Source organism: Loxodonta africana, chromosome 3, assembly GCF_030014295.1.
Source record: "Loxodonta africana isolate mLoxAfr1 chromosome 3, mLoxAfr1.hap2, whole genome shotgun sequence".
NCBI lineage: Eukaryota > Metazoa > Chordata > Mammalia > Proboscidea > Elephantidae > Loxodonta > Loxodonta africana.
The window spans coordinates 206,803,820-206,820,954 of NC_087344.1; the positions used below are offsets into that span (position 1 = coordinate 206,803,820).

At 37.1% G+C, this 17,135-nt stretch overlaps 1 protein-coding gene across 5 annotated transcripts in view; it reads right to left on the reverse strand.

Annotated features, from left to right (window-relative positions):
* Positions 1-302: 302 nt before the first annotated feature.
* Positions 303-17,135, reverse strand: part of SUCO (SUN domain containing ossification factor) — a 138,215-nt gene continuing 121,382 nt past the window's right edge. For all 5 annotated transcript variants that reach the window (XM_010594944.3, XM_010594941.3, XM_010594942.3 and 2 more), the window contains 2 exons: positions 12,513-12,568; positions 303-11,476 (listed from right to left, as the gene is read on the reverse strand). In XM_010594944.3, coding sequence (XP_010593246.1) covers positions 11,033-11,476; positions 12,513-12,568 — 500 coding nt within the window. In that variant the 3' untranslated portion in view covers positions 303-11,032. The remainder of the gene's footprint in view (positions 11,477-12,512; positions 12,569-17,135) is intronic.

A 17,135-nucleotide genomic window follows, 5' to 3' on the forward strand; every position in this document is an offset into this window, starting at 1 on the left:
CCTTTTCAATCTCTTCTCTTGTTATGGGTCTGTTCAGATTTTCAACATCTTTTTGGATAGTTTGGATAGGTAGTGTGTTTCTAGAAATTTGTCCATTTCCTCTAGGTTTTCAAATTTGTCAGAATATAGTTTTCCATAATACTCTGTTATCCTTTTTATTTTAGTTGGGTCCATTGTAATGTCCCCCATTTCATTTCTTATTTGGGTTATTTGCATCCCCTCCTGTTTTTCTTTTGTCAGTTTAGCCAGTGGTTTGTTGATTTTGTTGATCTCTTTCAAGAACCAACTTTTGGTCTTACTGATTCTATTTTTTTTTTTTTATTATTATTCTCTATTTCATTTATTTCTGCTCTGATCTTTATTATTTCCATTTTCAGGTGGCTGCGGGCTTCTTTTTCTCTTCAGTATTTGTTGAGTTGTGTAGCTACAGTTTTGATTTTGTCTCTTCTTTTTTGATGTGTATCTATTGCTATAAATTGAACTCGGAGCACTGCCTTTGCTGTGTCCCAAAGGTTTTGGAATGATGTGTTTTCATTCTCATTTGATTCTAGGAATATTTTTATTCCATCTTTGATTTCTTCCGTTACCCAGTGATTTTTAAGGAGGGCGTTATTTGGTTTCCATGTATTTGATTTTTTTCCTTGCTCTTCCTGTTGTTAATTTCTACTTTGATGGCACTGTGGTCTGAGAAGATACTCTGTATTATCTCAGTGCTTTTGATTTTGTTGAGGGTTGCTCTGTGGGCTAAGATGTGGTCTATTCTGGAAAAGGTTCCATGTGCATTGGAAAAGAATATGCACTTTGCAGCGGTTGAGTGTTCTGTATGTGTCTATGAGGTCAAGTTGGCTGATTGTGTCCTTTAGATCTTCTGTATCTTTGTTGAGTTTCTTTCTAGATGTTCTGTCCTTTACCAAGAGTGGTGTGTTGAAGTCTCCTACTATTATTGTGTAACTATCAATTTCTCTTCAGTGCTGTTAGAGTTTAAGTATTTTGGAGCCCTGTCATTGAGTGCATAGGTATTTATTATGGTTATGTCTTCATGATGGATCATTCCTTTAATCATTATATAGTGGCCTTCTTTGTCTTTTATGGTGAATTTTGTTTTAAAGTCATTTTATCTGAGATTAGTATTGCCACTCCTGCTTTTTTGGTAGCTGTTTGCTTATTATATTTTTTCCATCCTTTGATTTTTAATAAATTTACATCTTTTTTCCAAGGTGAGTTGTTTGTAGACAGCATACTGATGAATCGTTTTTTTATCCATTCTGTCACTCTCTGTCTCTTTATGCATGCATTTAGGTCATTTATGTTCAGTGTAATTATTGATAGGTGTGAGTTTATTGCTATCATTTTGTAGTGCTTTTTTTGTGTGTGTGTGGTGCAGTCGTTTCCTGTTTCTCTTACTCTCCTGTGCTGAATTCTTTGTTCCTCTTACTCTCCTGTTCTGAGCTCCTTTTGTTTGTGGATTTTTTTTTTTTTTCATTTCTTTTCTTTACAGATTTTGTTTTTACTGAGACTTGGTTTTACTTCTTTATTTTGATGGGTAGGTTTGTTAGCTCTTTGTGGTTATCTTGAAATTTACCCTTATCTTCCTAGCTTTGAACCAGTCTATTATTACTTGATATCACCTTGCCTTCCTCTCCTTTAGAAAGTTCTATACCTATACTGTTTAATCCCAATTTTATTGTTCTGATGTTATTGTTGTTTACAGATTAACCTTTCTGGTTCGCCATTTTAAATCTTTTCATTTTGAATAGTTCTTGAGAGTTCTTTTCGTAGGCTGGTATCTGCCTGGTGCGATCTTGCATCCTAGATTCAGGGTGTGGTCTTCTGTTGTTTGTTCTCAAAGTGAAGGACTCCCTTTAATAATTCTTCTAAGTTTAGTTTGGCTTTTATATATTTCCTTAATTTCTGTTTATCTGGAAATGTCCTAATTTCACCATCATATTTGAGCAAAAGTTTTGCAGGATATATTATTCTTGGATGGCAATTTTTTTCTTTCAAGGTTTTATATATGTCACCACATTGCTTTCTTGCCTGCATGGTTTCTGCTGAGTAATCAGAGTTGTCTTATTGTTTCCCCTCAGTATGTGACTTTTCATTTTTCTTGAGCTGCTCTCAGGATTCTTTGTCTTTGGTTTTAGCAACTGAGATTATGATAGGCCTTGACCATTTTCTTTTGGGGGTCTATCCTACATGGGGTTTGTTGAGCTTCTTGGATGGTCAGCGTCATGGATTGAATTGTGTCCCCCTAAAATATCTGTCAACTTGACTAGGTCATGATTCCCAGTATTGTATGATTGTCTACCATTTTGTCATCTGATGTGATTTCCCTATGTGTTGTAAATCCTATCGCTATGATATAAGGAGATGGATTAATGGCAGTTATATTGATGAGATCTACAAGATTAGATAATGTCTTAGGCCAATCTCTTTTGAGATATAAAAGAAGTGAGTAGAGAGACAGGAGTACCTCATACCACCATGAGAGAAGTGCCAGGAGCAGAGTGTGTTTTTTGGAACTGAGGTTCCTGCACAGAGAAGCTCCTACACCAAGGGAAGATTGATGACACAGACCTTCCTCTGCAGACCCCACAGAGAAAGCGTTCTCCTGGAGCTGATGCCCTGAATCCGGACTTCTAGTCTACTGGGCTGTGAAAGAATAAAATTGTCTTTGTTAAAGTTATCCACTTGTGGTATTTCTGTTACAGCAGCACTAGATGACCAAAACAGCTTTTCATCTTTCATGATATTAGGAAATTTTTCTGTCAGCAGTTTTTCAATGATTCTGTGTTTTCTATTTCCCCCCCGTTTGGGAACTCTGATCACTTGCAAATTTTTGCTTTTGATGTTTCCCACATAATTCTCAGGGTTTCTTCTTTATTTTTTCCTCAAAGTTGTATCCAAGGATTTGTCTTCAATTTCACTGATACTGTCTTCCATTGTTTCAAACCTGGTCCTCAAACCTTCTACAACAATGCCTATTTCTGAAATCTTGTTTATCTTTTGGGTTACTAATTGTTATTTTTGTATGATTTCTAATTGTTTATTTGATGTTTTGTTCCTATATTAACATGAATTCTTCCATTTTTTGTCTGTATTTTCCATAAATTTGTCTGCCTTTTCCATTAATTTATCTATTTTTCCCCAATTTTTGTCTGCTTTTTTGCTTCAGCTTTTGGATAGCTCTGAATATTAGAGATTTGAATTCCCTATCAGGTAGTTCTACTGCCTTTTCTTCTACTGGAAAGTCATCTGGTGTTTTATTTTGGATGCTTACTGGAACCATCCTGTTCTATTTTTTTAATATGTTTTGATATTGTCTGCTGTCTTCAGCACATTCGGTAGTTATTTTCTTCATTGATTGATTGTAGATTTGTTTGTTACATCCTGCTTTTTTATTTGGTTACATCTGAGCAGGCGGGCTGTGCATTCTTTGTTGTTTGTTCATCTGTGGGCACGATATTTTTTCACCTCCTTTTCCAATGGGCAGGAGCAGTGGCTTAGCTATGGTTCAGCAGGGCAGGCCCACCTGAAAGTGAGGGGCTGGGATGGGTTGTTTGTGGCAGGTACTAGGGCCAACAGGGCAGGCTGGGGGTCAGTGTAGGGCAGATTCTAGTAGGCCATGCCTGTGCTGCTCAGGGGTGTGATGTTCAGTGCACGGTGCAGGTAGGCCAGAGAGAAGGGGAAGGTTGTGATGTGTGGAGCTAAAATGGGTATGGGAAAGAAGAGAGAAAAGAGAAACAGGAGCCCAATAAACAAAATGCCAGGGGAGCTTGCAATTGGAATGGAGAGACAAGAAACTGAGAAATGAAGGAAAAAAAAAAAAAAAAGATGACCTCAGGGATCCCACTGGTGACTGGGGAAGTGACTTCCAGGCCTCAGGGCACAGCCCATCTAGAAGGGGTGGAGATGGCACACAGTGCTGGGTATTCAGGAGACAAGAAGGAAAGCAAAAAGAGACAAGAAACTGAAAAAGTAAGAACAAGGAAAAGATAAAAGAAAAAATAAAGAAAAAAAGAGGCCCCTGTGATCCCACTGATGTGGCTGTGCAGACTGGGAAAGTGGAGCCCATGCTGCCCAGTACAGCCCGGCTATAAGGTGCAGAGATGGCATACAAAGCCAGATATTCAGGAGATAGGAAAAGAAGGTAAGGAGAGAGAGATAAGAAACTGAGAAATGAAGAAAGATGAAAAGGGAAAAGAAAAAAATAAAAAAGGCCCCCAGTGATCCCACTGACATGGCTGTGCAGACTGGGGAAGTGGCTCCCAAGCAGTGCAGTACAGCCCGGGTAGAAAGGGCAGAGGTAGATGGCACACAGCACCAGGTATTCAGGAGACAGGGAAAGAAGGTATGTAGAGAGAGAGACGAGAAACAGAAATGAAGAAAGAAAAAGAAAGAGAAAGACCTCCAGTGATCCCACTGACATAGCTGTGCTGACAGGTGAAGTGGCTCCAAGCTGCCCAGTATAGCCTGGCTAGAAGGTGCAGAGATGGCACACAGCTCCAAGTACTCAGGAGACAGGAAAACAGTAAGTAGAGATGAGAAACTGAGAAATGAGGAAAGATAAAAAGAAAAAAAGAAGAAATGCCCCTGGGGATCCCACTGATGTAGCTGTACAGACCAGGGAAGTGGCCCCCAAGCCACACAATACAGCCTGGCTAGAAGGGCTCCCAAGCCATGAAAAGAAAAAGAAAACAAACAAAGCAAAAAGGCCCCTGTGATCCCACCAGCATGGTGGCATGGACTGGAAAAGCAGTTCCCCAAAGATGGCACACAGAGCCAGGTGTTCAAGAGAAGGGATGAGGAAGAGGTGAGAGACCAGGAAGAAACCAAAAGAAGCCAAAAAAAGCAACACCAGCAACAACAAAACGGCACTGAAGGAGCTGGCTGGTGTGGGCAGGGCAAATCCAAGCAGCACAGACTCAGCGCCTCCCAGACCACAATCACTTGGCCCACTGGGAAGTGGTGGAGGCCAGGCAGGGGGAAGAAGGGTGGGGGTTTGGAAAGCACATATTGCTGGTTACTGGGTGCTCTGTCTACTGCTGGGAGCTCCATGAAGCTGCTTTCCTGTACTCCCTGTACACCGATCTCCGACAGGAATCCAAGACAGTGAATCCACGCTACTTTAGCTGATAGGGGACCTCCACTCGTATCTCTCCTTGCTCTCTGCTCTCTGTCAGTTTCTTACATTTGGTGCTTAAAAAACCAAAAACCAAACCCAGTGCCATCGAGTCGATTCCGACTCATAGCAACCCTATAAGACAGTAGAACTGCCCCATAGAGTTTCCAAGGAGCATCTGGTGGGTTTGAACTGCTGACCCTTTGGTTAGCAGCAGTACCACTTAATCAATACGCCACCAGGATTTCGTATTTGGTGCTTGGCTGAGTTCTTTATCTTGTCATTTGACGCTTAGGGTTCTAGGATTGATGTCTGTTACTTACTTCTTCGGATCTTTGCGGTGGAGGGAGGGCTGGTGCTTCTGTCTATAGCACCATGTTGGCTCCACCTCTTAGAAGTCCTCTTTTTCTTAACAGTCTTTCGCAGAGCAGACATTTTTATTTTAATGCAGTCCAACTTATCAATTTTTTCTTTTATGGATCATGCTTTTGGTGTTGTATGTGAAAAAAAAAGAAAGCCATTGCCAAATCCAAGGTCACCTAGATTTTCTATTTTATCTTCTAGACGTTGTATAGTTTTGTATTTTATAGTTAAGTCTATGATCCATTTTCAGTTAATTTTTGCAAAAGACATAACCTCTGTGTTTAGGTCTTTTTTTTTTTTTTTTGCATGTGGATGGATAATTGTTCTAGCACCATTTGTGAAAAGGCCAGCATTTCTCTGTTGAATTACTTTTGCTCCTTTGGCAAAGATCAATTGACCATATTTATGTGGGTCTATTTCTGGGCTCTCTATTCTGTTCCACTGATCCATTTATTTGTCTATTCCTTCAATACCACACCACCTTGATCACTGGAGTTTATAGTAAGTCTTGAAGTCTGGTAGTGTGGGTCTTCCAATTCTGTTCTTCAGTACTGTCTTGGCTATTTTCCATATAAACTTTAGAATCAGTTTGTCAATATCCACAAAATAAATTGCTTGGATTTTGTTTGGGATTGTGTTGAATCTATAGGTCAATTTAGGAAAAATTGATACCTTAAAAATATTGAAGAGATGTGGAATATCTCTTAATTTATTTAGATCTCCTTTGACTTCATTCACCGTAGTTTTATAGTTTTCCTTATATAGCTTTTATATTTATACCTAAGTATTTAACTTTTTTGGTGCTAATGTAAATGATGTTGTGTTTTTAATTTCAAATTCCAATTGTTCCTTGCTGGTATATAGGAAAGCAATTGACTTTTGCATATCAATCTTGTACCCTGCAACCTTGATATAACTGCTTATTATTTCCAAGAGTTTTGCCAACTTTTTGGGGTTTTTTATATAGATGATCATATCACCTGTGATCAAAGACAGTTTTATTTCTTCCTTCTCAATATGTATACATTTTATTCCTTTTTATGAGAATTTTTTTTATTGTGGTAAATGTATGTGTAATAAAACATTTACCATTCCAACATTTTTAAATCTCCAATTCAGTGACATTAATCATCTTCATCTTGTTGTCCATCTATCACCACTATCCATTTCCAAAATTCTCCCATCACCCTTAACAGAAGCTCAGTGTCCCCTAAGCAATGAGTCCTCTTCTTTTCCTCCTTCCTGCCTACCACTGGTGACCACTAATAAACTTTTGTCTCCATACTCTTGCCTATCATAGATAGTTCACGTCAGTGGGATCATACAGTATTTGTCCATTTGTAAGTGACTTATTTCACTCAGCATCGTTTTTCAAGGTTCATCCATATTGCAGCATGTAACAAGATTTCACTCCCCTTTCTTCCTAGTTCATGAGATTTTATCTTGAATGGACATTAGACTTTGTTAAACACTTTTTCTGCACCTATTGCTATAATAATTTTTCTTCTTTAGCCTGTTCATGTGAATTACATTGATTTGCAAATGTTGTGGCAACCTTGCTTAAAAAAAAAAAATTTTTTTTTTTTTAATTACCTGGCATAAATAACATTTGGTCACGGTGCCTGATTCTTTTATACATTTTTTGAGGATTTTTGCATCTATGGTCATGAGAGACAACTGCTCCATAATTTTCCTTCCTAGTAATGTCTTTGGTTTCAGCATTAAGGTAATGCTCTATACATTGAGTTAGGAAGTTTTCCTCCTATTTTTTGTAAGAGTTTGAGAAAGATTGGTGCTAATTCTTTAAATGTTTGGTATAATTTACCAGTGACATCATCTGGGTCTGGTGATTTCTGTTTTGGAAGATTATTAATTATTGATTCAATTTAATAGCTCTATAAAAAATTTAAAAAACCCACTGCCATTGAGTCGTCTGACTCATGGTGACCCTGTAGGACAGAGCAGAACTGCCCCATAGGGTTTCCAAGGTGCAGCTGGTGGATTCAACATTTTAGTTAGCAGCTGAACTCTTAACCATTGGGCCACCAGGGCTCCTTAATAGCTATAAGCTTCTTCACAATATCTATTTCATTTTGTGTGAATTTTGTTAGATTGTGTCTTGCAAGAAATTGGTCCATTTAATCTACCAAATTTGTGAGCTTAGAGTTATTATCCTTTGAATGTGCATGGGATAAGCTGCGATGGCCCCTTTCATTTCTTGTATTAGTAATTTCTATCTTTTTCTTGGTTAGCATAGCTAGAGGTTTATCAATTTCATTGTTCTTTTCAAAGAATCAGCTTTTGGTTTTGTTAATTTATCTATTAATCTCCTGTTTTTAATTTCATTGATTTTGTTCTAACTTTTCTTCTGCTTACTTTGGATTTAATTTGCTCATTTTTCAAGTTTCCTAAGGTGGAAGCTTATTGATTTTTTCCCTAATGTATGCATTCAGTGCTCTCAATTTCCCTCTAAACCACTACTTTTTGCTGCATCCCTCAAACTTTGATAACTTGTATTTTCATTTTAATTTTGTTCAAAATATATTTAAATTTCTCTTAAGACTTCTTCTTTGATCCACATTTTTTTTAGAAGTGTGTTGTTTAATCTCCAAATATTTTGGGATTTTTTTACCTTTCTGTCACTCTTTTCTACTTTAATTCCACTGTGGTCTGACGGCACACTTTGTGTAATTTTTTAATGTGTGTTTTATGGCCCGGGATATGGTCTATTTAGTGACTGTTCCGTGTGAGCTTGAGAAAATGTGTATTTCACTGTTGAGTATTCTGTTAATTAGATCCAGTTGATAGTGCTTTTCAGTTCAACTATATCCCCACTGATTTTCTGAGTGCTGACTCTGTCAATTACTGGTGGTGGCTGACAGTGCCAACAGTAACAGTGGATCTGTCTATCAGTTTCTGCCTTATACATTTTGCTGCTGTTGTTAAAAAAAAAAATTAGGCACATACGTATTCAGGATTACGTCTTCTTGGTGAATTGATTACTTTATACCTTCTTTACACCTGATAATTTTCCTTGCTGAAATCCACTTCATCTGAATACAGCTACTCAGCTTTCTTTTGATTAGTGTTAGTATGGCATGTCTTTCTTCATCCCTTTACTTTAAATCTGACTTTATATCTTAAGTGGGTTTCTTGCAGACAACATATAACATGTAGTTGGGTCTTTTTTATCTACTCTCGATAGTCTCTGTCTTTTAACTGGCATATGTAGACCATTCACAGTTAATTATTGATATAATTCAATTCATATTTTTTAAGTCTAAAAAGAAAATAACCAAATGGACTATAGATTTTTTTTAAAAGCGTGTCGGGGGGGGCGGATAACTGGAGAAATTTGAATATGGCCTGTAAATAAGATATTATGGAACTACTGCTCACGTTTTTAGGTGTGATACTGGTATTATGGCTGTGTGAGTTAATGTCCTTATTCTTAGAAAACACATACTAAGTATTAGGGGGTGAAGACTCAGGATGTGCCACACGTTTTCAAATGGTTCATCCAAAGAAAATGTATATATGTATGTGCAAAATATTATAAAACAGTTCAAAATTAGTAGTCCTAAAGATACCCAGTGCCCTCAAGTCGTTTCCCACTCATAGCGACCCTACAGGACAGAGTAGAACTGCCCCACGGAGTTTCCACGGAGCGCCAGATAGCACCTAATAAGAGAAAAGCACATGCATGAAAACCTATCCAAAAATTCACAAAAGGTATCCTAGTAAATAAAGATTCAAAACTGTCATTTTAGTGTTTAAAAAGATGAAATTATGATTTTATAGGGAACAAAATGTATGTGAAAGTCCAATCAGTTCCCAGTTGGCAGAAATGCGATCAGTTATTTAATGCGATGCTGCTATATTTAGCTTTAAAAGTGGCAAAACTTGTATCTATGAGGTTAGTAATGAATTTGTGAGTCCTCTCTCAAAGACTGGGAACAGCCAGTAATTAATAAAGACAAGTGTTCAGATTTATTTGGAAATTCACAGTTTCTAATGGCACTACAGCTTCGTAGTTACATATTGTTGAGTCTTCTTTCCACAACACTGGATGCTGCACACAGATGGTGTAACCTCCCACTCTACCTCTGTTCCAAACTGGGCCTCTTTCAAGAGGACTACAATCAAGCCCTCTTGCTCTGAATGGCTAACTGTGCAGACTGGAAAAAAATTAAATCTAAAACATACTGTTAACAGAACATAAAAGCAGCAACTTAAACAAACAAAAAGGCTTTAAATAAGTCACATTACAAACAATACCCCAAGAAAGGTTTTCGACAAGTTCATAAACAGTTATTACTAAAAGTGCTCAATAAGTTATAATTTAAGTCTTACAACACAAAATTGTCTCCCTTTCAAAAAGAAACATTCTACTTTCACTCACTGCTGCACAATCACACGCCAAGAAGTCATCTTATTCAGCCAATGACAATTTTTTAAAAGGAAAAAAAAAAGACAAAATGCAGACAGACACACTGACATCACACATGTATACCTCTGCACATTTGTAGCCAATACAAAGCAAACATCACGGGATGATCCCTTTAGATTTGACCAATTAGACAAAGCCTGACAAACTCGCGAGCTGATTCTGTGCATATGTACATGGGCAGTGATTATACCATGAGACCTGGGCTCATTTGCCAAACTTTCAAACTTCGTATTTGTTGTATTAGAAAAAATGATCGGAAAGTTTGGAGGGTTAGTGTTTATTGTGAATTCTTAAAATGTAATAAAGCTAAAGAAAGCCTTCACAAGTGGCTAAATGTCTTTATAAGGTGAATTTATAAAAACTTTGCTTGCAAATACCAGTCGTTTGCAAGAAAACATCTTGTATGGTGATTTATTTTTTCTCATTAAGTTACTAAGGAAAAAGTAATCCAATCCAAATGAGTTAAATAAAAATACAGCATCACCATTTACCTAGAAAAATAAACTTAAAAATTCCAGCGAGTGTTCGTTGCCAGTGAGTTTGCTAAGCAGAGATCTAATTGCCAAGTCTTTCAGGATTTGTACACTGTCTGACCACATTGCTAAGCTTCAGGCACAGACCACCCTAAAGCCTTGTAGTGTTCGCAGCTTCCAAAATACTAACAAAGTTATAAAAGAAATCAAATGACAGAAAAGTCTCCCTCCTCTTCCAGTGGCATTATAAATAGACAAAAGGCACATAAATATGGGAAGGTGCAAGAAATTGGAACAAAGCTAAAGGAAGAGGCTTGGGCTTTCATTCCTATCCCAGCCAAGGAACTGGGCTCCCAAATTACTTCTGTTCCAGTAATTAATCCGTGAAAAAACATCTTTATAAAATGTCTACCATTGTCATTGTAGGAAGTGATCAGCCTTGTAAAACTGCAACTCATTACCCAAGATTGACACAATCCCATCTACTTTTTAAAAAGGCAGAAACCCTAATTTCCGAATACTTTTTCCATTAATAGCTTCTCCCTCCCTCGACCCCTTCAAATACCACAGACGCCTCTTCAAAGAACAACAAAAAAGTCTCTGGTATGAAAAGCTCCGTTACTTTCAGATATGTCCCGAGACGGCCGTAACACCCAGTGTTCCCACGGTGAGCTCTTTGTTTCCTTTAATTATGTCATGCAGGCTCGGCAGTGATCCTGACTTAGTCTGTATGAGAGTTTTGATCAATTTCCCTTGGTCTTGGACTTTAGATCGCCTTCGTTTTAACGCCCTCTTCTCAGTCTTTGTCTTTTGGGACTGTCCGTTGCACAGGCTTGTGCACGCTGAAATGCCACAAAAATAAGACTCTTCCGATTGTGATGAAGTTTCTGAGCTTCCCTCAGAGGGGGGGCCCTTATAAGAAGAGTGATAAACCTCTCCCAGGTTAGAAAAATCTCTCTGGTTCGTAAAGGGCTTCCTTCCTTTTATGTCTCCATTGGGTATAGGGTGCAATGGATCTGCTGGCTTGATGGTCTCAATTTTTTCAGTTTTGTACTTGCAGCGTTTCTTCTGTAGCATATGTAAAAGAAAAGGTAGGAATCAGACCTCCAACAGTTATCTAATCAAACAGCCTAGAGACTGAACTAATGGTGGACAGTGCCATCTGCTGGTGAAAAGGAAAACAGCATGCGCATATACTGTTACGTTCTGTATAGATGCCATCACTATCTTCCCATTTGGTGAACGCTACTACCCAAAACCCTTTAAATTATTTATATGCCATCTCTGAATACAGACTTCCAGGATGATGACTAACGTGTGAACACCTACTTATGCGCCAGATGTAACGCTCGTTATTGTCACGTGTATCTTACTAAGCCTGACAGGTGACTATTTTATCCCTGCTTCCTTTTTTTTTTTTTTCCTAGACAAGAAAGCCAAGGCTCAGAGCTCTGGTTATAAATAAGCAGCCAAACTGGGATTAAATCCTGGGCTATTTGGCAAAGCCATACAAGTTCCTTTATGTGGAGACAGTTAGCTCTAATCAAAAAGAATAATTTAATTTGAGGCAAAATGAAAGAGCAAAGACTTTGCAGCCTGAGCTTTGCCACCTATGTGACTATGAGTCATTTAAGGAAGACACGAACTCTCTGTGTTTCAGTTTTCTCATCTGAAAAATGGGGATAAAACCATCTTCAGGCAGTTGTGAGGATTACGGGAATGATGTGCGCACTGTGGCTGGCATGCATTAGGTAATAAATAATGGCTATCATCCAGGATTGGCCAGCTTTCTCTGTAGAGGGTCGGATAGTATTTAAGGCTTTGCAGCGGGTCACATGCTATCTCTGTTGATTACCCTTCTTTGTTTTATTTTACAATACTTCAAAAATGTGGAAACCCTTCTTAGCTCCAAGGCTGTACAAAACAGGCCACAAGTCAGATTTGGCCTGTTGGTTGTAGTCTGCTGTAACGTTTATTTACACCATTACTATGACTGAAAATAAATGTAAGTTTAAGGACAGCTTAGGGGTTATACTAAACCTTTCAACCTATTTCTTCATGTACTACCACAAAACAGAAAAATACACTTAAAACAAAATATTACCTTTTTTCCTGGAGAGAACTTGAGGGGTTCTACGATATACAAATCATTTGGGTTTACTATAAATAAGAAAAAACACAGATGTCAAATGGGAAGTAGATTATGCTATGATTAAACACTACAAAACAGAATATTATCCCTTAAGGATTACTTTCACAATAGGACCAATGAATTTATATGTATACCAGGATAACCATATTTATGCATTTTAAATTAGTAAGCCAAAATAAGCAGAGCAAGAAATGGTACCATTCTTATATTACACTTAATTGGTCATCTTCAAATTTCTCTGCTCCCTTGTTAAGCTTTTAACTAAGAGTTGGCTACCGGCCAACAGAATAGGCTCCTTCTTTGGGCCTAGCCCTGCCCTCTTACCTGACAACATTACTGAATAAGCTAACACCAAACCCACAGATCATCTGAATTATCTCCCCTAAAACAACAAACTGCACTGCATCACCAGTGAGGATTAACAATGTGCAGCGGGTGGCTGTGACCACGCACGGACGCCAGTTAGAGGAAACATACACAATACAAGATCCAAGACATGTTTTCCTGTTTCTTCATACGATCAAAACTATGAACTCCAAAATCTGAAAACCACTAGAACTTGCAATACACACGACCAACCAATAATGAGGAACACTTCGGCATAATGCATAAATTAGATCTGTTTTAGCTCTGCGTTTCTAAGATTTGATTATTTTAAGTGCTTTTATGACAACTCCTCCTTTAGCGCTACAAGGACAAAATACAATCACATGTGAAAAAGTACTACTATGGGATTTACTAATACTACTACTCAGCCAACTATGCTTTTTTACATTATGTTCTAGATACTTGTTGAGAAAAATAATAAAATGTTAAAATATCCTAAAGTTCTAAACAGTCATTTCTAGCATATTATTAGAGATATATATAAAAAAAACAATCAAGTTGCTTTTTATAAAAACTGACTATGCCCACTTCTGAAGGTAGCTCCATAGTACCTGTCTCGGTTATCAGATTGACTATCTGCAGTATCACAGTGTTTGTGTTCAAGTTACCCTTATTTTAGTTAATAATGGCCCCAAGAGCGCATGAGCAGTGATGCTGGCAATTCCGATATGCCAAAGAGAAGCCATAAAGTGCTTCTTCCTTTAAATGAAAAGTGACTGACAGGTAGGTAACTTATATAGCATGGATACGCTGGACGGAGGGATGATTCACATCCCCGGGGGAAGGAGCGGAATGTTGTGAGATTTCATCATGTTACTCAGAACCGTGCGTAATTTAAAACTTATGAATTGTTTATTTCTAGAATTTTCCTAGATATTTTCAGACCATAGTTAGCCACAGCTAACTGAAATCGCAGATAATGAAACCATGGATAAGGGAGGACTACTATACATTAAGCTTATTATGTTTAAATACATAAATAAGCTTGAAAATATCTACAGGAAAAACAAGAGATCTATAAGATGTGTAAGGAGACCTGGTGGCATAGTAGTTAAGTGCTGAAAGGTCACCAGTTTGACCCACCCAGTGACTCTGAGGAGAATGACTGGGTGGAGATTTGCTCCCATAAAGACTATAGCCAAGAAAACCCTATGGGGCAATTTTACTCTATCACCTGGGGTCACTTACGAGTCAGGATAGACTCAATAGCATCCAACAATAAAATGTTTAAAAAATGCAAAAAGAACCCCTAGAAATGGATAAATACAATAACTGAAATTAAAAACTCAACAGATGAATTTAATAGACACAGCTGAAGAATGTGTGACCCATAAGGCAGATCAGAAGAAGTCATCCAGAATGCAGCATAGAAAGGCAAAATGTGAAAAATGAGGGAGCATCTAGGAGACAGGATAAAGAAGGACTAACACACATTTAATTAAACTGGAGAACCACAAAAAGAATGGGGTAGAGTTACTACGTGGGAAGAAATAATGGCTGAGCACTTTCCAGTAGGGGTTGTCCTCGACTTCCAACAGGGGTCTGTTCCAATGATTCTGTTTTAAGCAGAATTGGAATACTTTTTCTGTTTAGTTTTCAGTTATCAGTATCTTTATAAACCTGATCTTTATGTGTCTTTGGGGGCTTGCATGAGAATGAAGACATTAGCAAATCATGTGCTACAACACTGGATGTAGTACATATTTAAGTACATACTACTAACAATAAAATGTGCAAAAAAAAATGATGGTCGTAAGTGTAGTTCATTGTAACTAGAATACGTCGTAAATCAAGGACTACCTGTATTAATAAAATATATCAAACTAGAGAGTTGAAGAGCCCAAAAAAAGTCAAAACAAGATTAAAGAAAGAATATTTCAGGGTGAAGGAAAGTAATTACAAATGGTAGGTCTTAGAAATAGGGGCTGAAGCCCAAAGAAAGTCATAGATATGTGGGTCAATCCTAATTAATATTAATTGTAAAATAACAATGGTACTTCTTAATTATACCTTGTTGAGTTAAAGCTAAGCTGAAACAACAGGATTAAAACACACAACAACAATAACATACGAATCATGTTGGAGACAGTCAAATTATTTTAAGATCTTCATATTGTACAGGAAGAGGTAAAAGTATGATTAATTTCAGACTTTGATAGTATCTGTAATTTCTAGGGTAACCAGTAAAAGAGCAGAAACAGTGTACAGCTTCCAATCTAATGCCAGCAAAAGAGAATTACCCACTCCTCTCCCCACAAAACTCCTACTGAGGGCAAGGAAGGGGAGAAAAAAAGGACAGATATCAGGCAAAAGATAAGATATGCAAACACCTTTATGCTACTAAATTTTAACATTTAGATAAAATGGACAAATTCCTGGAAAATTTTAATTTAGAATTAAAAACAAACAAAAAAACCTGGTTCCTACAACCCAAATTAAGAGCCAAAAACTCTTCTAGGCTCACAGGACTTTACCGATTCAAAAAAAAAATAATTATGATCTTAAAACTTTTTCTGAGAACAGGAAAAAAAAAAAAAAAAAAGAGCATTCCCATCTAGTTTTACAAGCCTTACATACCAAAACCAAGTCTGATAATTAAAAAATTAGATGCCAATCTTATTTATGAATAGATGTAAAATTCTTAATTATTATCAAACAAAATTATGTAAAATAAAAAATACATATATATAAAATATACACATATGACCAATTTGTTCAAGAATGTAATATTGATCTAACTTTAGATAATTAATGAAATTCATTTCAGCAGATTAAAAAATAAACATCATCTTAAAAAGGCACAGAAAAAAATATTTGGCAAAATTAAGCACATGGGGAAGGGGAACTATTAGCAAACCAGGAACAGGGAGGAACCTTCCTAGATAAAGGGTATCTACAAAACACTTAATGGCAAATATAATACTCAATAGTGAAATGCTGAAAGCTTTTTCTTTCAGATTAGGAACAAGACAAAGGTGCCTGTCAACCACTTCTAAATTAACACTGCTGAAAATGCTAGCCATATTTGTTAGGGAAGCAAAAGAAATAAAAGTTATAAAGACTGGAAAGGAAGAAACAAAATTGTCTTTACGCTCAGGTGTGCATGCATTTACAGAAAAACCAAAATACCCTACCAATGAATTATTCAAGTAAAGCAAGGTTGTTGTATGTGAAATAAATATACAAAAACTGATTATAATCCTACATACCAGCAACAAACACACACAGAAAAGATACCACTTACAATAGTATTAAAAATACAGATCCTAAGAATAAAGCTAACAAGAGTTGACCTCTTTGGAGAACGCAGACTATGCTCTTTCCAAATTCATTTTAGAGTCAATGTAATCTCAAACAAAAGCCTAATACTTTTCGGATGGAACACTTAGCAGATGGTTCTAAATTTACATGGAAATTTAAAGAGCCAATAATGGTCCCCAAACTTTTGAAGAACAATAACAACGTGGGAGCACTTGTTATATAGCAGATATCTAAGACTTACTTAGAAGTTATGCTTATTAACGCAATATGTTAGTGATACAGAGATCAACGGGTGTATCTATTTTTTGGAATTGATGGCAACAGGTTTGGTTATTGTATATCACTTATTAATACAACAGAGGTGGCACTGCACAGCCATGAGGGAAGGGCAGTCTTTTCAGTTATTTTCTGAGACAACTGAATACCGTATAAAATTTTATATTGTAACCTCTAACACCATACACACACAAAAAAAATGAATTCCAGGTGGCTAAAGATCTAAAAATGAAAGGCAAAAGAAGCATTTGAAATATAAAAGAATATATTTCATAAACTTGGAGTAGGAAATTCTGTTCAACAAAGAGATAAAAAGCTCAATTTGATCATATTAAAATTAAGAGCTTCTTCTCTTATTTGAAAAGACTCCGCCTAAACAGAAAAAATACCAACTGAGATGCTTCAACAGAGGCAGCACTGCAAGTGCTCACTCGTCCATGCCAAGAAATTTGGAAGACAGCTACCTGGCCCACCGCCTGGAAGAGATCCATATTTACAACTATTCCCAAGAAAGGTGATCCAACCAAATGTGGAAATAATCGAACAATATCATTAATATCACATGCCACCAAAATTCTGCTGAAGGTCATTCAAAAGTGGCTGCAGCAGTAACTATATCGACAGGGAACTGCCAGAAATTCAAGCCAGATT